At 42.7% G+C, this 20,133-nt stretch overlaps 1 protein-coding gene across 1 annotated transcript in view; it reads left to right on the forward strand.

Moving 5' to 3' along the window:
• The window catches only part of PUS7 (pseudouridine synthase 7), a 50,950-nt gene that overhangs the window by 15,906 nt on the left and 14,911 nt on the right, over positions 1–20,133 (forward strand). Inside the window, 3 exon segments of the mRNA XM_065412822.1 lie at positions 147–291; positions 8,911–9,022; positions 11,026–11,103. Of these exon segments, the coding sequence (XP_065268894.1) occupies positions 147–291; positions 8,911–9,022; positions 11,026–11,103 (335 nt within the window).

Here is a 20,133-nt window from a genome sequence, read left to right on the forward strand (position 1 = left end):
AAAGCATAGTCAGACCATGTTTTCTTAAGGTTGGTTTTTGAACAGAAAAATTATTTTTTTGTGTGTTTAAAAACAAACAAAAAGATACGTACACAAGACCAAAAAAAGGACCATTTTTGTGAGACAATTTTCTTTGTTAAATGTAGGTTATTGAAGACACTAAAGAAAAAAGAACTATTATTCACCACGCTGTGAAATCCTTGTTTCCTGGATTAGAGACGAAAACAGAGGACCGAGATGGGAAAAAATACATCGTTGCTTACCATGCTGCTGGAAAGAAAGCGCTGGCAAGTGAGTTTGTTACTGTCGCCATCATTTCATATTGCAAAGTTGAACTACAATTTAAAAACAAAATGTTTAATTAAAATTACATAATACTTCAGACAAGGGGGTATGTTATAATTTGGATTTGGAGGCTGTTGCATACCTCTGTACCGATTCATCCAGTATGTTACTTCTAAATGGCACAGGGCATGAGGCTTACCTGTAGGGTATGCTAAAAGATATTAGAGTGGGTTTTTTTTTTTTTTTTTTTTTTCTTCAAACCACTAATCAAGTAAATTGAGTAGCAAATGTAAAGTTGTTTTACTGGGTTTATAGTAAGTGAGAGGTATTAGTACCTGAAGAAGACTTGTGTGTGTGTGTGGGGGAACTATAACAGTTTTCAAATATGTTAAGGACTGTTATAAAGGGTGATTGATAGAAAACAATCAATGTCCATTGAAGGTAGGACAAAAAGTGCCGTATATACTCATTCATAAGCCGAATACTTTTGGTAAAAAAGTGATGCATCAAAGAGCGGGGGTCGGCTTATAAATGGGTCTACACCAAAATTTGATGATTTTAAACTCTATGGCACGTGTGCCAAAGGCGGCATGCGAGCTGATTTACTGTGGCACGCTGCTGCCAGCCTGGTGTCCCCGCCGCCGGCCCCGCTCAGCCCGCTGCCGGCCTGGATGGACGGAACCCCAGGCCGGCAGTGGGCTGAGCCGCTCAGCCCGCTGCCGGCCTGGGGTCCCAACCACCGGCCCCTGTAAATGTAAAATGTATTACTGGCACGCGAAACCGTAAATTACCACGAATAAATGAAGACTTGGCACACCACTTCTGAAAGGTTGCCGACCCTTGCTCTATGGAATCATTGAATTGAATATCTAATACATTGTCGTTTTGTTTACCTGGAGCGTCTGCAGGCATGGAGCCCCTCAGCTCCCTGTGGCCGCGGTTCGCCGTTCCCAGCCAACGGGCCGGGTGCTCAAGTTTTCCAACCCCTGAAATATATGGTTGGCTTCTGAAAGGGTCATACGATTTTTGCTATTTTTACCTCTGCATTTGGGGGGGTTGGCTTATAAACGAACGGGCTAATGAACGAGTATATACAGTAATAGGCTTAATCTGCAGCAAGGGAGTCTTAGGTTAGATCAGAGGTCGGCAACCTTTCAGAAGTGGTGTGCCGAGTCTTCATTCATTCACTCTAATTGAAGGTCTCGCGTGCCAGTAATACATTTTAACGTTCTTAGAAGGTCTCTTTCTATAAGTCTATAATGTATAACTAAACTATTGTTGTATGTAAAGTAAATAAGGTTTTTAAAATCTTTAAGAAGCTTCATTTAAAATTAAATAAAATGCAGAGCCCCCCTGACCAGTGGCCAGGACCCAGGCAGTGTGAGTGCCACTGAAAATCAGCTCGCGTGTCGCCTTCGGCACCTGTGCCATAGGTTGCCTACCCCTGGGTTAGATATTAAGGTAAAATTCTAAGTATAAGGGTAGTTAAGCTCTAGAATAGGCTTCCAAAGTAGGTTGTGGAATCCCCAGTATTGGATGTTTTTAAGAACGGGTTGGACAAACACCTGTCGGGATGGTCTAGGTTGGTCCTGCCTCAGCACAGAGGTCTGGCTCTTCCAGCCTACATTTCTATGATTCTCACTGAGTGCCAAATAGACAACATAGGAGTGTGTGTTTGTTTTCTTTTATTGTATAGTTACTGTTTAAATGTAGACCATGTGAACCTAATTGGATCCAAATTAAGTTGTCACAATCATACAATTTAGGAATTCCAAATTTCCTCTGTGTTTATACAATGCTTAGCACAGTGGGGTCCTGGTCTGTGACTACCGTAATACAAATAATAATAAATTCAATGGGTGAAATCTTGGCCTCACTAAAGTCAGTGGCAACCCCCCTTTGATTTCAGTGGGGTCAGAATTTATCCCAATCTGTTTACTACCTTTCAGAATTACATCTTTTATATAAATAATATATGAATATATTTCCAGTAGCAACTTTTCTCAAAGATAGGATCTTTTTAAAATAGCTGAACCTGCTCCTGCTTCTGCTTTCCAGTTAATGGCAATCCTATGCTTTGCCAAAATTAAAGTTATAAGCAGAAAACTGTCTGTATCCATCATCAGTTATAGGAATTGCTTTTGTGTAGTAAGAATAATGATGGACTTGGTAGTATTAAGGTAAATAACTTAATATGTTCCAAAATATTTTGGTAGTCTAATTATTTTGGGGCACATCAGTATTGGTATACAAATATGTAAAACATTGTTGCCCATTATCTGACACTTTTGACACATTGGCAAATTGATTTTAAATCTAAAGCTTTGCCTAAACACAGAATTTCACCAGTTTAACTCAAGGTGTGAGGCTTTTATAAACTGATTTAGTTAAAATTAGTGTGATATGCTGTATAGATGCTCTTATTTTGGTTTAAATTAGGCTTATTTCAGTTTACCTGAAGTCAGTTAGGAACTGGTTTAAGATAAAATATATCTCATTGCCAGTAGATGGGCTCCAAAATTTGTAATGCAAATTAGATAGGGACTACATATTTATTTTAGATAAAATTATATTTTATTTTAACTTTTTCTTAAGCAAATGTAAATGTCTGTTGCTATGTGTTAGAGTATTTAAAGTATCAAACACTTGGAATAAATTATTATTACATGTGTATGTTTATCACATTAACTGTGTCAGGTTAATCCTATGGTTGCATGCTTTGTGCATGGAGTATGCATACTTAGAAGTACAAAAAGTAATCTCCAAACAAATCTTGTTCTCCTTTGGGTTATAATGGTCTTCCTCAGTTTGCCCTGCTGATGTTTATGTTCCTTCAAGGTGCATGTATTAAGTTGAACAAGTATAACTAAAAGGTACCTTACAAATAGGATTTGTAGATTTTAACTGGCGTCCATTTAAAAAAAAAAAAAAAATGTATTTCTTTAGAGGAAAAATCTTTTCTGGATAACTTCATACAATGCAGTAGGACTTAATGTGTATTAAACTTAGATTCTTAGGCCCTGATCCCGCAAACATACTTACATATGTAAGTTCAGTGACTACCCATGTGCAAAATATTACTCAACATGCATAAATGCTTGCAGAATGGGGATACTGGACTATAGGCTCTTTGGGACATGGACTATACCTAAATCTTGCATATGTGCAGTGACTAACACATGGGGACTCAATCCTGAATGTGGTCAGTGGGCAAGAAACACTTGAAATATTTAATAATCTATTCTTACATGAGAAACATGATGAGGTATGCTTGTGGGGATAAGGGTTACAAGAATGTTTTCTAACTCACTAAATTGCAAGTGCTTTTGTATGTGTGGTATTTAGAGTACTTCAGGCATGGACTTATTACCTCAGTAACTTGTTGGCAGTGCTGTCCATCATTGTCCATGGTGTAGTTTGTTGTACCTCTGATTGAAACTTTCCGTATATTTACTGTTTGCCTCTGCACGATTCCATCGCATAACCATCTAAATCACTGTCACCAACCACATAATTGTTGGATGCTATAGAAATCTACAGCATAAACAATCATAACCATAAACCTGCATGTTCACCTCTAAAACCCTTCAATAGTCTAAAAATTAAACATTGCTCTTTTGTGCTCTTTATGCTATACATTGGGACAGAGGTCAGAACTGCAACAGGTAAGATATGTTGGTATTTCATGGTGGTAAAATGAAATGCCAACCATTCAGACACACTAAATAGTGAAGGCATTGGCCAAACTAACAAGAATTAAATATAAAATCTATGTATAAGCAACGTTAAGTTTTGACAGAAAGTGACGAGGCTGGCGCTGCACCCTTCACACATGCAGTTATAGGCTTCTGTCTTGCAAGTCAGTTGGTGTGGACCCAGTAGTCCACCCACATGGAATGGCTTGCAAGGTCAGGACCAGGGCTGGATTAAGGCATAGGGATGATGGGTGAGATCCTGGCCCTATTGAAATCAATGGTGAAACTCCCCTTGGCGTCAGTAAGGCAGGATTTCACTTCATAGTTCTATGTTTAGAGTCCCAATTCCCAGAGTCATGTGAGTTTTACATCAGGATCTAAGATTCATGGGTTTTAGCCCTTGTGGTTGCAATAAAAAGCTTGAAAACATGAATCAAGAATAAGTGATGCAGCAATGTCTGCCTGAATGTGCAGATAGCCTGAAGCAATACCTCTGAGAGGTATGAATTGTCTTATTCATCTCAATGGATGAATGACTCCAAGACCCATTGATCTGGGAGGCTGTGACAACACCACCCCAGCAGAGGACTGTATGTGCAGCAGGAGAAAGAGAGTGGAGGCAGCTCCACCCACCTATCAAAGTAGAGACACACTGGCTGTGGGGGTAAGTATTGTGGGCTCTGGTACCATCCCTGCTTCTTTGGCAGGGGAAAGAGGGACTCCAGCCACCACCCCTCCAAGTGGGATGGATGGGACCATGGCACGGGCATGGGGTTGTAGTAGCAGATGGTGTGTGCCTAGGTTCCTGGGTTGCCTTACTTTGGTTTTGATCAGAGCTGGTGTTTTTGAAAGAAATCCAAATGAAAGTGTGCAAAATTGAGCAATCGATGCATTGTGGAGAAACTTTCAACTTGGAAATGATTCTCCCTGTGAATCACTTTATTTGTTTTTTCCCCTTGCCCTATTTTAATGACAGAAATTTTTGTGCAATCTTTGTTCTTTAAACCTAATTTGCTACTTTAAAGTTATAATTTGTACAAGAGTAAATTGAGATCACAGATGATTGATGACTTCAGAAGGAGAATAAGTAGGAGCCAGTGAACTCCTAACAAAAAGACTGTGGACCATATCGTTAATATTATTAACAATTTTTTGGTTTCAGTGGAGACTTCGCTTAAACATTGATGGCCAGTACAGTCCACGGTTTGCATACAAATGTTCCTGGTATTTTTTTTTTCCCAAGGGAGATAGAGACAACTCTGCTTGTGTTCTCTCTGAATATTGTAGTACTCCATATGAGGAGTTATTTTTCAGTGAGGAGTTAGGGCTGATGATATTGCTTCCTTAAAAAGAAACACCAACTCTTCTTTCTCGCTTTAGTAATTTTTTATTAAAAAAATCCATATTTTAAACTGAGGCCTTCCCTACAGGAGATAAGTATTTTTCAGTATAACCTAAAATGTTAATTTAAACAAAGATTATTATTATGATTATGATTATTATTATTATTATTATTATTATTATTATTATTATGTGTAAAACCACCACCTCCAGCACCACCACCACTCTTCCTCCCCCCATGTGGACACCCTTATACTGGAATAAGAGTACTTTTTTTAATTTAGTTTTTGTTGCCTGGGAAGAGGTTTAAGAGCAAATGAAAAAGATGCTCTTATATGAGAGTGTCCACATGGTGGTTTTATATGTGTAAAACTTTCTCATTTAGACAAGCTGTTAGTTTTTAGTATTTAATTTCCTTATGTGCCTTTATTAAAAAAACAACCCCAAAGGGCCTGTTCCTACTCCCACTGAAGTCAATTGCCATACTCTTGTTGGCCTCTCTAGGAGGAGGATTGGGCCTACAATGATAGATGATTATGCAATGCATATTTATCTTTGAAAATGTTTTCATAGATTCATAGATTCTAGGACTGGAAGGGACCTCGAGAGGTCATCGAGTCCAGTCCCCTGCCCGCATGGCAGGACCAAATACTGTCTAGACCATCCCTGATAGACATTTATCTAACCTACTCTTAAATATCTCCAGAGATGGAGATTCCACAACCTCCCTAGGCAATTTATTCCAGTGTTTAACCACCCTGACAGTTAGGAACTTTTTCCTAGTGTCCAACCTAGACCTCCCTTGCTGCAGTTTAAGCCCATTGCTTCTTGTTCTATCCTCAGAGGCTAAGGTGAACAAGTTTTCTCCCTCCTCCTTATGACACCCTTTTAGTTACCTGAAAACTGCTATCATGTCCCCTCTCAGTCTTCTCTTTTCCAAACTAAACAAACCCAATTCTTTCAGCCTTCCTTCATAGGTCATGTTCTCAAGACCTTTAATCATTCTTGTTGCTCTTCTCTGGACCCTTTCCAATTTCTCCACATCTTTCTTGAAATGCAGTGCCCAGAACTGGACACAATACTCCAGCTGAGGCCTAACCAGAGCAGAGTAGAGCGGAAGAATGACTTCTCGTGTCTTGCTCACAACACACCTGTTAATACATCCCAGAATCATGTTTGCTTTTTTTGCAACAGCATCACACTGTTGACTCATATTTAGCTTGTGGTCCACTATAACCCCTAGATCCCTTTCTGCCGTACTCCTTCCTAGACAGTCTCTTCCCATTCTGTATGAGTGAAACTGATTTTTTTCTTCCTAAGTGGAGCACTTTGCATTTGTCTTTGTTAAACTTCATCCTGTTTAACTCAGACCATTTCTCCAATTTGTCCAGATCATTTTGAATTATGACCCTGTCCTCCAAAGTAGTTGCAATCCCTCCCAGTTTGGTATCATCCGCAAACTTAATAAGCGTACTTTCTATGCCAATATCTAAGTCGTTAATGAAGATATTGAACAGAGCCGGTCCCAAAACAGACCCCTGCGGAACCCCACTCGTTATGCCTTTCCAGCAGGATTGGGAACCATTAATAACAACTCTCTGAGTACGGTTATCCAGCCAGTTATGCACCCACCTTATAGTAGCCCCATCTAAATTGTATTTGCCTAGTTTGTCGATAAGAATATCATGCAAGACCGTATCAAATGCCTTACTAAAGTCTAGGTATACCACATCCACAGCTTCTCCCTTATCCACAAGACTCGTTATCCTATCGAAGAAAGCTATCAGATTGGTTTGACATGATTTGTTCTTTACAAATCCATGCTGGCTGTTCCCTATCACCTTACCACCTTCCAAGTGTTTGCAGATGATTTCCTTAATTACTTGCTCCATTATCTTCCCTGGCACAGAAGTTAAACTAACTGGTCTGTAGTTTCCTGGGTTGTTTTTATTTCCCTTTTTATAGATGGGCACTATATTTGCCCTTTTCCAGTCTTCTGGAATCTCTCCCGTCTCCCATGGTTTTCCAAAGATAATAGCTAGACGCTCAGATACCTCCTCTATTAGCTCTTTGAGTATTCTAGGATGCATTTCATCAGGCCCTGGTGACTTTTCTAAGTGATTTTTAACTTGTTCTTTTTTTATTTTATCTGCTAAACCTACCCCCTTCCCATTAGCATTCACTATGTTAGGCATTCCTTCAGACTTCTCGGTGAAGACCGAAACAAAGAAGTCATTAAGCATCTCTGCCATTTCCAAGTTTCCTGTTACTGTTTCTCCCTCTTCACTAAGCAGTGGGCCTACCCTGTCTTTGGTCTTCCTCTTGCTTCTAATGTATTGATAAAAAGTCTTCTTGTTCCCCTTTATTCCCGTAGCTAGTTTGAGCTCATTTTGTGCCTTTGCCTTTCTAATCTTGCCCCTGCATTCCTGTGTTGTTTGCCTATATTCATCCTTTGTAATCTGTCCTAGTTTCCATTTTTTATATGACTCCTTTTTATTTTTTAGATCATGCAAGATCTCGTGGTTAAGCCAAGGTGGTCTTTTGCCACATTTTCTATCTTTCCTAACCAGCGGAATAGCTTGCTTTTGGGCCCTTAATAGTGTCCCTTTGAAAAACTGCCAACTCTCCTCAGTTGTTTTTCCCCTCAGTCTTGAGGGGAAACTGTGCAGTAGTGTTACTGTGCAGTAGTGACTTTTTAATATTTTGACAGTCTTGTTTCCCTTTCTATGAAACCAAAAGTGATTAAACAATATAATGAACCATATTTTAGACTAGAGACACATTACATAACTTGAAAATACCCAAGGTGATCTTGACTTATTCATTAACTTAGAAAATTGGCCCAAATTTAACTCTCTTGTGAGACTTTGCTACCAAACTTCACCTCAAAGTGAATTCTTACCAATTATAAAGCCCTTAAAATGTGTATATGTTATAACCCAAGCTCTAGTGTTGCATGCACAATGCTGTAGAAATAAATAATACATTATTAATGCCATCCTTAAAATAACATAGTTTGCTTTTTTGTGAAGAATATAAAGGGCTTGCTTGATCCAATGACCAGTGGAGTCTTCCCATTTGGTTCAACAAGCATTGCATCAAACCCAAAGTGCCGGATGTTGTTCAAAGTGAAGTCACTGGTAAAACTTGGATTTACTTCAGTCGGAATGAGATTGGGGCTGTGGCAACAAATAAACCACTGGGAAAATATTCCAACAGGAGGACACTTTCTTTTGTCATGCAACTCCTGGTAATGTTTGTGTAAGTCACATGGCTAAAATCTTGTATTGCCGTATAAATTTACACCACAGCGGATCTGCAGAAAGTGCATTTTTTCATACTTCATAACTGCCAGAGAAAAAAGGTGGGTGAGGTAATCTTTTACTGGACCAACTTTTTCCATTCAGTACTTTTATTTTCTTAAGAAAGAAGCAGATGGAAGCTAATTGAAGTCATTGAGAGTCACATGTTTGTTTGAAAATGGAAACTACTGTGGCAAGTAAATGAACCCTGTTTGCAAAAGAGAATAACAACTGATAACATAGTTTACAAATTGTCCTTTTGTATGTCTTAACTCTTTGTTTTAAAGATCCAAGGAAACATTCATGGCCAAAATCTAGGGGAAGCTACTGCCACTTTGTGTTATACAAGGAAAACAAGGATACAATGGATGCTATTAATGTACTATCAAAATTTTTAAGGTAAGAATATTACTTTGTTGCTTTCAGACACAATAAAAACAACTAAATATTTAATGTAAACATTCTGCTTTAAAATCCTTATGCCAAAACCACACAGGAAATGTATTATCACAATATATTTAGTAACTGCAAAATATTTTTGTTTTTGAAGGTCAAATTTGAAATGCTTCTCTATGTTAAGAAAATCGTTCTAAATAATCAAAAATGGCATACTTTCAGGCATGCTTTCAGGCCTGGTCTTCACTGAGGGAAAGATGTGTGTTTGACCTCCTAACCTGTGTGAAGACTACAAACTGTCTTGTATTCACTAGGATTTCACCTTGAGTTGGTGCATTCTTAACTGAAGTTAAGTATGCACTTTTATTCTCAGGGCTTGTTTATACTTGAAACAGTACAGCGGCCCAGTTGCAGTGCTGCAGCTGCACTGGTTCTCCCATTGGTGTAAGTAATCCACCTTCCTGAGCGGCAGTAGCTAGGTCGATGGAACAATTCTTCTGTTGATCTAGCACTGTCCACGCCAGGGTTAGATCGGCTTAACTATTTTTCACACCCCTGAGTGATGTAGCTGGGTCTACCTAACTTTTTAGTGTAGACCAAGCCCCAGTGAAGACCAGGCCATGCAACATATCTTTTACTTTAAGGATTTTAAATGTGCAGTTGTCCAAACATACAGTGGATGTACTTAAAAATAGTGTTGTGGTCATTCATATGCAAATCAGTTCTTGTAGCCACTGCATTTGGGGCAGTTAGTTCAGATTAAGGTAGGGTGTAAACTTTAAAACACAATAGCTCCATGTGTAGACAAGCTGTAACTGATCTTCCTTTCTTTGTCCTGTCCTAATCATTGTAACTCCTTTTTCTGTGAAAGGTAGGTGGTGACCAGTCTCCCTCTGCTTGCTGTGAGGGATTCACCAGTCACATAAGCCTTGGCTTTCTGCCTTTCTTTGTGGCCAAGCAAGTCTTTGTGTTTTTTGTCCTCCCACCCCCATCAGTGACACTACTCACTAGTTGTTTTATAAGTGTGAGTTCACAATCTAAGTTTATGAATGTTTGGCTCTGAGAAATCAGCACCACCGGGGTGAAGGTGGTACTTGTATTTGAAAAACAGGATGCCTGGGAACATACTATAGCGGTTCATGCAGAGCTTGATAGAGAATATGCATGTAATGGCAATAGTGCTACCACTTGGTACGCACAAGTGGGATAGCAGGGAATCTACTGACAGCAGCATTTCTCTTATTCTGCATGGAGTGCAAAGGAAAATGATAATGTTGAGAGGGAAAGAAACAGTTATGGAAACGGAACAATATTGAAGTGCACCGACTACATGCTTACATGAGTATGTATTCAGTATACAGATAGCTGCACATAGAGATAAATGCACTATTTGAATTTCACACAGAAAAATAGGCACGCACTGAGGGTTTTTTTAAATAGTGACTGATTGTTGTGCATTATTCCATTGAATTTTTTTACTGTATATACCCCCCCCCCCCAAATTATTCAAAGTAAAAGTGACAATAACAGTCATAAAGGAGTCCACTTGCGTATAGGCAGTAAAGTCGAATCTTAGAGTTACGAACACCGGAGTTTCAAACTGACAGGTCAACCACATACCTCATTTGGAACCGGAAGTATGCAATCAGGCAGCAGGCAGACCCTCTCCCCCCCCCCCCCCAAATACTGTACAGTACTGTGTTAAATGTAAACGACAAAAAAAAATAAAGGGAAAGTTTAAGAAAAGATTTGACAAGGTAAGGAAACTGTTTGTGCTTGTTTAATTTAAATTAAGATGGTTAAAAGCAGCAGCAAAGCTGTATTAAGTCAATGTTAAGTTGTAAACTTTTGAAAGAACAACCTTAACGTTTTGTTCAGAGTTATGAACAACTTCCATTCCCGAGTGTTCGTGACTCTGAGATTCTACCGTATTTGCTAACAAAATATATGGTAACTTTCCTTCAGTATCAAATCTAAAATTTTCATAACTGTTTTTTTTTTTTAAGAGTTAAGCCAAATATATTTTCCTACATGGGGACCAAAGATAAAAGAGCTATTACAGTTCAAGAGATTGCTGTTCTTAGGTAAGTGAAAATATGTTGCAAGTAAATTCTTATAACAAGGTAACTTGGCTGTCTTAATAAACGTTTAAGAATCTTGTAGCACACGTAAAACATGTTGGTTTATTAAATATAGTATGTGCACTCTTTATTTTGTTCATCAGTAGCATGGACTTTGTTTAAGGTAGGTTAGCTTTACATGTTTAATATGCAATAGTGTTTTCTCCAAGTTGCAGAGTCAGGTCCTGATTCAGCAATGCACTTAAGCATGTGCTCTAGTCACTTTACCGAATCAGGACCACAGTCACTAAACGTTAATGTTGTTGATACTATGGAACCCTTTTATTTCAAGAAGCGTTATACAGTAACTGTTTATCTTGTAAAACCGGTGGTACTCAGGCTACAGCTTTTGAGTGATATGTAGGTTGCATGGGGTCCATTGGTCTGACTGGAGCTGCACCTGATCGGAGACACAGTGAACAGAGAGTTGATCACAAGACTGCTCCCATGCTATATTACCCTTGCAAGATATCAGAAGGATGCTGAGTGGTGGTGTGGGACCCACCTATCTGTTGTTAATGTGATCCACCCTGTCACTGGGATCCCATCTTCTTCCCTCCCCATCCAATTCCCTCTGAGCATTCAGGAAGGAGAACCAGAACTGCTCCTTGCTCCAAGGTGAAGAAAGAATGAGGAGGAACAGCTCCTTCCTTGATTAAATGGTAAAAATGTTGTTAACACCGAGGTAAGGTTGCTGGTAACAGCTTGTGCCCTTCCAGAACATTAAGTTTGGCAAAACTCCTGAAAACCAGGAAATACAGTGTTGGGGTAAATGCCACATAACCTTAACTGTGCCCCACGCTGGAGCTGGCAATAGCTACTGGGAATTACTGTGTTAGAGGTAGCCATAGCTGTACTGAATGGTGGAGGAGGTAGGTGGGACAGTTTCGTCTCTGATATCAGAAGATCTGGGTCTGAGCCCCTCCCTCTTTCCACAGTGTGTTATCAAAGGAAAGAGGTTCATGTGTACCTGAGGCTCTAGTCTGCATCATTTCGATACAGAATTGCGTAGGTGGTGTCAGTAGCAGGGCACTGCAGCCTGCTTGCTATGGGTATTGCTAGTAATGAGGTGGGAGATGAGAGCAGTCTGTGAATTTAATGATAGGTAGGGGAAAGTCTAGGTTTAGGTGGTATGCCGCGCAGAGGACAGAGTTAAGGTTACATGGGCATTTACCTTAACTCTGTGTGTGCTGGGTTTTCAGAAGTTTGAGCTTGACTGGATTCACGTTCTGGGAGGGCATGAGTTATCTCCGGCAACCTTATCTCTGCATTAACAAAGTGTTTTGGTTGCTTAATTATTGGGTTTTTTTTTTTTACCATTTAATTTGCCGCTCTCTCTTCCCCCCCCCCCCTTTTTTTTTTTTTTTTGAACAGAAGAAAAGTGTTAGTAGTTAATGATTGTTTAGATAGTTGTAGCGTAGACGTAGTAGTGAGAACTACATGATTTTCAGTGGCACAGCTACACTGCTGTAGTGCTTTTGGTGAAGATGCTCTATGCTGACAGGAGAGAACTCTTCTGACAGCTTAATAACCCCTGCCTCCGTGAGAGGTGGTAGCTATGTTGGTGGGAGAAACTGTCTATACTGGCACTTAGGTCAGTATAACTTACTATCTCTGCAGATTTTAGAGCACTTAGAATCTAGTTTTAAACAGGAAGCCGGTCTTAACCTTCACTATAGCCGAGCTGGTGCTCTGCTGTAATGTACTCCTAGAAGTAACCTAGGAGGGAGAGATGCAATTGGATGGAGTCTCCGAAAATCACAAAACAGTGATGCGGTTCTTTGGCATTGCATTGTAATATTGCATCAAAAAATGAAGATGTACCACAATATAGCAGTCTTGTGTGGATACATTTATTACAATGCAACATTTGGAGACCATGTCATGACTGTTTTGTGGCTTTTTGCAACCCCATTCAATAACTGTGGGACTCTTAAATTTAAACTAGAGGTTCCCAAACTGATATCTGTAGAGAAGACGGATTATGTTATTCAGCTGTTACAATTTGGTATGTATACACGTGTTCACACACACACACACACACACACACACACACACCTGAACAGAGTACACCATACAATCTGGTTAAATGAGATTACCTGCTTGAGGGTGGAGATAAATAATTTGTGGGTCCATCTGATGAACCCCACACTTTAAAGAACAAGTGCATGAACTGATGATCGTACATATTCTAGATTGAGTCCTGAGAGATCCCTAGAGCCTGTTGATCCTGCACAGAAGTGAGGTGGTGTTTCTTTGGGACCAATTGTTAAATGTTCTAGTAAATAAGTTCTTTGACAAGTTATTTTGTGTGCGATGGTGAAAGGTGGCGATAACTTGCACATTGAGGGCTGTTGATGAATAAGCACCCAGGATGAAACTCCCCATAGAAAGAATTAAAGGGCTTATCTTTACTACATTAGTTCTGCTGGTTTAGCTGCACCAGCAAAGCCCCCTAGTGGAGATGCATCTTATGGCTTTTTGCCAGTATAAGACGTGTCTCCCTAGGGGGCTTTTTGCCAGAACAGCTATGTTGTTTACAAGTCTGATTAGTTCTGTCGGAGAGACTATTCTTGTACTTTAAGGGTGTGTTCGACCGCTTAGCTCAGAACGACATGCAGCGTCCAGGGTGCCTTCGTCCTCTACCCCTCATTGACTGTGCAGGGGACCTGGAACAAGACTTCACATCACAGGAAGTAATGACCAGACTTACAAAGACCAAAACCACAGCCCCTGGAAAAGATGGCATTAGCTATAACTGTGACGGGGTGAATCACAGAAACCCCCTTGGGAGCTGCCTCCTGATGTGCAAAGACTACCTCTGCTCCTGTTTTCCCTGCCAGCTCAGGACTCCAGCACCCTGTCTTGCTGAGCCAGACACTCCTGTCTGCTCCAACACAGACCCATTTATAAACACCCCCCCATAAAGCCTTATGGGGTACACTGTCACACCCTCCCCCTGAACTTACTGCCAGAGACTTGGACACTGTCCACGGCGGAGGCAGTATACCTAAAGTTCCTCTTTTCTGGACAGGGCATCTGCTACCCAGTTCTCCTTTCCTTTAATATGAGTAATCTCCATGTCAAACTCCTGTAGGACCAGGCTCCAGCGTAGCAGTTTGGAGTTTGTGCCCTTAGTTCGTTGAAGCCATACTAAAGGTGAATGGTCAGTTAGAATTCTGAACCTCCTATTAAAAAGGTAAGGCCTTAATTATTTGACGGCCCACACAATGGCATAGCATTCCTTCTCTATGACAGAGTAATTCTGTTCGGCCGGGGACAGTTTTTTGCTCAGGAAGGCAATGGGATGCTTCTTACTGTCTTCCCCTGTCTGCATCAGCACAGCACCCAACCCTGTGTCTGATGCGTCAGTACACAACTCAAAAGGCTTTTCGAAGTCAGGGCTGGCCAGCACAGGCTTCGCAGACAGGAGTGCTTTTACCTTGTTGAAGCCTTTTTGGCATGCCTCCGACCAAATGACCTTATTAGGTTGATGCTTTTTACATAAGTCTGTGATTGGGGATACAACGTCACTGAACCCCACCACAAACCTCCTGTAATAGTTTGCCAAGCCTGTGAAGGATTGGACTTGCCTTTTAGTCTGGGGTACAGGCCATTTCACGATGGCTTCCACCTTAAGAGGGTCAGGGGATATTTTACCCCCCCCACCCAGTGTCCCAGATAGGGGCAGCCAAAGTCCCTTATCTTGCACTTGGAGGGCTTCACAGTTAGTCCAGCCTCTTTGAGCTTTGATAGCATGACTTCCAGGTGCTCTTTGTGGTCACCCCAGGTGTTGCTGAATACAGCAATGTTATCTATATATGCCCTAGCATAATGTTGCAAGCCATTTAACACTCTGTTGACCAGTCTCTGGAAGGTGGCACCAGCATTTACCAGACCAAAAGGTAACACTGTAAATTCATAGAGCCCTATGTCCGTGATAAAAGCTGATTTTTGTTGTGCCTCTCCCTCCAGAGGGATCTGCCAGTAACCTTTGGTCAGATCAAAGGTACTAAGGTACTTGGCTTGGCTCAGCACATCCAGCATGTCATCAATTCTTGGCATGGGGTATGCATTTGTTAGTGACAGCATTGAGTTTTCTATAGTCTACACAAAATCTAACGGTGCCATCCCTTTTGGGGACCAAGACCACAGGGGAAGCCCATGCACTGTCAGAATCCTTAATCACCCCCAAGTCCATCATGCTTTGTATCTCAGCCTGAATTTGCTCCTTCACCTTGCCGGTGGCCCTATAAGGCCTGGAAGGAGGAGGTTGAGCCCCTTTCGTGAGGATCCTATGGGACAGCAAGTGCGTCCTCCCTGGTTTGTTGGAAAATACCTCACTGTACTTCTGCAGTGTTGACAACACTTCCTTCCTTTCGAGTGGTGTCAGCTCACTACAGATTTCTATACTTTCAAGGGATGACCCGTCTTGGCATTCAGCCATCAGATCAGTGAGTGGGTGTGCCTCAGTTTCCCCTTCGACACAACAGATCATGTTTACCTCTGCCACTCTACTGTGATAGGCCTTGAGTCTGTTTACATGTACCAATTGGGGTACCGCACCATCCAGGGGCTTTTTAACTTTATAAGTGTCCTCATTCGCCACTTCCACCACTTCAAAGGGCCCCTCCCAGGAGTTTTGCATCTTGAACTTTTTGGCAGGGCCGAGTACCAAGACCAAATCTCCTACGTCAAAAGTGCGTTTACAAGTATTTTTATCATACCACGCCTTTTGCTTGGCCTGACTATTCTGGAGGTTGTTTTGTACAATCTCCATCATGTCTTTCAACTCCCTCCTGAACCTCTGGACATACTCAGTCACAGGTTCCTCCCTTACCGTGTTGCATCCTTCCCAGGTATCCCTGATGAGATCGAGGGGTCCCCTCACTTTCCTCCCATACAGAAGGTCAAATGGAGAAAAGCCTGTGGACTCTTGGGGTACCTCCCTGTAGCCATGCAGCAGGAACGGTAATAGTTCATCCCAACTTTGCCCCTTTTCTTGGTATACATCCCCAGCATGGATTTTAGGGTCCCATTGAATCTTTCCACCAGCCCATTGGCCTGGGGGTGGTAGGGGGCCGTCTTAAGCTGTTTCACTCCACACACCTTCCATAGCTCATTGAACAACTGCGACATAAAGTTTGCCCCCCGGTCAGACAAAATCTCTTTAGGGAAGCCCACTCTGCTGAATATGGTGAGCAGAGCTCTTGCCACTGTCTCGGCTTCTATGTTAGACAGTGCAATTGCCTCAGGGTACCGAGTGGCGAAGTCTACTACCACCAAGATATACTTGTTCCCCCTCCGAGTGGGGCGTAGCATAGGACCCACTATGTCTATTGCCACTCTTTGGAATGCCTCCTGGATGATGGGCAAGGGACGCAGCGGAGCCTTCTGGGGTCCCCCCGGCTTCTTCCTCTCCTGACACACCGCACAAGTCCTACAATGATCCCTCACATCATTCTGTATCCCTGGCCAGTAGAAATTCCTCCTCAGCCTGTCATATGTCCTCTGTACCCCCAAGTGACCAGCAAAGGGACTGTCATGCGCTACCAGCACTAATTCCCCCCGGTGTTGGCTGGGTACAACCAACTGCTTATAGGGTTGACCGGGACCCTGTTTTTTCCCTACAGGGGCCTGCCTATACAGTTTCCCGTCCTCTTCAAAAAACTCCCCCCCCCCCTCCCTTCCTGGAGTTCCCTCCGAGATACACTTTCTTATACTTTCAAGGGAGGGGTCTGCCCTTTGTCTAGCTGCAAATTCCTGACAGACAACCCTTGAGATAGCGTCCCCGTCCCTGGGCACTGACTGCATCTCCCCCGCCCCCACCCCTGGGAGCCTGTTGTCCTCAGCCAGGCAGAGGCCTGGCTCTGCCTCTCCCATATTTGGAAGTACCCCACCTCCCTGCACTGTCCTGTCAATGAGACCCTCCCCCGACTCCTCTATGGGTTCCAAGGTCCCCACCCCATCCCTGGGGATTCCCTCTGAGTCACCCACCACCGTGTTCCCTGGGTCAGGAGGGGCTGGCTGTTCAGCTGCATCAGACCTACAGTCACCAGCTGGAACAGCCTCCCCCTCACAGCCTTTCTTCATGCTGTGAGTTACCACACTAACCGTCCTAGTTCTGCTGAAAAAATCATTTCCCAGCAACATGTCCGCAGGGATGTCCTCGAGCATCCCCACCAGTAAATCCCTTTCCATACCTTCCCATTCCACATGAACCTTAGCCAGGGGCACAGGGAACCTCTGCGGCCCCACCCCCTTAATGTGGGTCGTCTGCCCCGTCCGAACACTAGCATCTGGGACCACACCCGGTCGAACCAGAGAGAACTGAGCCGCTGTATCCCTCCATCCCAGACACTCCATGCCATCAATCTTGACAACCTTGATGTGTTCCCTGTCCGCTTCACTGGGCCCCATGTCCACCAAGCTGGTGTGATAAGAGGTGGGGGTGCCCTCTGGGGCCTCAGGGCTGAAGGCAACTGAGCTAACATGGGACAAGGGAATCATAGAATCATAGAATATCAGGGTTGGAAGGGACCTCAGGAGGTCATCTAGTCCAACCCCCTGCTCAAAGCAGGACCAATTCCCAACTAAATCATCCCAGCCAGGGCTTTGTCAAGCCGGGCCTTAAAAACCTCCAAGGAAGGAGACTCCACCACCTCCCTAGGTAACGCATTCCAGTGCTTCACCACCCTCCTAGTGAAATAGTGTTTCCTAATATCCAACCTAGACCTCCCCCACTGCAACTTGAGACCATTGCTCCTTGTTCTGTCATCTGCCACCATTGAGAACAGCCGAGTTCCATCCTCTTTGGAACCCCCCTTCAGGTAGTTGAAGGCTGCTATCAAATCCCCCCTCATTCTTCTCTTCTGGAGACTAAACAATCCCAGTTCCCTCAGCCTCTCCTCATAAGTCATGTGCTCCAGACCCCTAATTATTTTTGTTGCCCTCCGCTGGACTCTTTCCAATTTTTCCACATCCTTCTTGTAGTGTGGGGCCCAAAACTGGACACAGTACTCAAGATGAGGCCTCACCAATGTCGAATAAGGAGGTTTATTCTCCTTCAATTTGGGACAGCTTCTCCTCAGGTGCCCTGGGGAATTGCAGTGAAAGCACCGTCTGGGATCCCCTGCTTGTGCAGGAAATTTGGGACGAGTAACAGGAGAATGGGGGGGTGACTGCCCAGTCTCCTTTTTCCCAGACCCAGGGGTAAAACGGTGATTCTGCTTTCCCCCAACCTTATACCCCTCCGCCAGTGGTTTATGTTTGATCGCAGCTTGTGCTTGTTCATAAGAGTCTGCATACCCAGCTAATTCACCCACTGCATTTACCTTTTTGTCCCACAAATACTGTTTTACCTTATCACTGCACATATTCAGGAATTGTTCCTGAGTAACCAGATCACACATCCCTTCAAAGCTTGTAATGCCTTTCCTCCGCACCCATTTATCTACCAAATCTCTCATTTCATTGGCATAAGCCACATTACTTAATCCAGATTCCCTCTTAAGGCTCCTGAATTTAACCCTGTAGGTTTCAGGTGTAACCTGAAACTGTTTCAAAACCAGTTCCTTAAATTTACCATAGTTTGAAGCATCATCAATAGGCATCTTATTGAATATGTCCAGAGCTCTGCCAGTCAATTTTGCTATCAATGTGGTCATCTTCTGATCTTCAGGGATGGCATGGATGGTGCACAGTCTCTCAAAGATGATGAAATACTCGGCGATATCACTGGACTCGTCATACTGTGGACATAGTCGCTCCCGTTTGTGGATTTTTGGGGAAGTAGAGCCAGCAGGTGGAGGGTTTTGTCTCCTCAACTCCATAACAGCCAGTTCATGTTTCTGGGCCTCCATAGCCCTCTTGTGGGCAGCTGCCTCCGCTCGCTCCCTCGCTGCCTCCGCCTCTATAGCTCTCTTGTGGGCAGCCTCTTCCCTTGCATTTTCTGTCTCCACAGCACTAATTGTCTTAGTTCCAGCCGTGTCTTATGTTCATTTTCTTTCTCTTTTGCTTCCAGTTTGGCCAACTTTAGTTTATTCGCAGCGTCACTAGTACTCATTTTCCTGCTTTCTTGTGCTGGGCTACAACCCCTCTGCAGTTCACTGAAACTGAGATGCACTCAGCTCAGGGGATTCTTAGTTAACCGAGACTTTCACAGTGCCCAGCGTTCACCTTTTCTGGGCAATTTGTACCCTGTGCAGTTTTAGTTTCTTCTGATCTTCCGTCTTACTTATTTTGCTTCCTTTTCTGTCCCTACTTCCCTTGCCCGAAATAAGTAAACAGAAAATAACAAACCAGTAACCACTTTGTCTGTTCTCCAGCCACCACACTTAAAACTCACTTAAAATCACTACCAGTATCTCAAAGCAATCAGCTGTGCACAGACCCTGCTCGACTACGCCACTGTGACGGGTTGGATCACAGAAACCCCCTTGGGAGCTGCCGCCTGATGTGCAAAGACTACCTCTGCTCCTGTTTTCCCTGCCAGCTCAGGACTCCAGCACCCTGTCTTGCTGAGCCAGACACTCCTGTCTGCTCCAACACAGACCCAGAGTCTGAATCACTTGCCCCCAAGCTGCAAGTTTACCTGAAAACAGCTCACAGAAGTGTGCTTGTCTTCAGCACTCAGATGCCCAACTCCCAATGGGGTCTAAACCCAGATAAATCCGTTTTACCCTGCATAAAGCTTATGCAGAGTAAACTCATAAATTGTTCGCCCTCTATAACACTGATAGAGAGATATGCACAGTTGTTTGCTCCCCCAGGTATTAATACATACTCTGAGTAGATTACTAAACAAAAAGTGATTTTATTAAATACAGACAGTAGGATTTAAGTGGTTCCAAGTAGTAACAGATAGAACAAAGTAAGTCACCAAGTAAAATAAAATAAAACGCGCAATCTATGTCTAATCAAACTAAATACAGATAAGTTCCTCACCAGTTCCAGAATGCTCCCTTTTACAGGCTAATCTCCTTTCAGCCTGGG

The sequence above is a fragment of the Emys orbicularis genome, chromosome 1 (genome assembly GCF_028017835.1).
Source record: "Emys orbicularis isolate rEmyOrb1 chromosome 1, rEmyOrb1.hap1, whole genome shotgun sequence".
Lineage (NCBI taxonomy): Eukaryota > Metazoa > Chordata > Testudines > Emydidae > Emys > Emys orbicularis.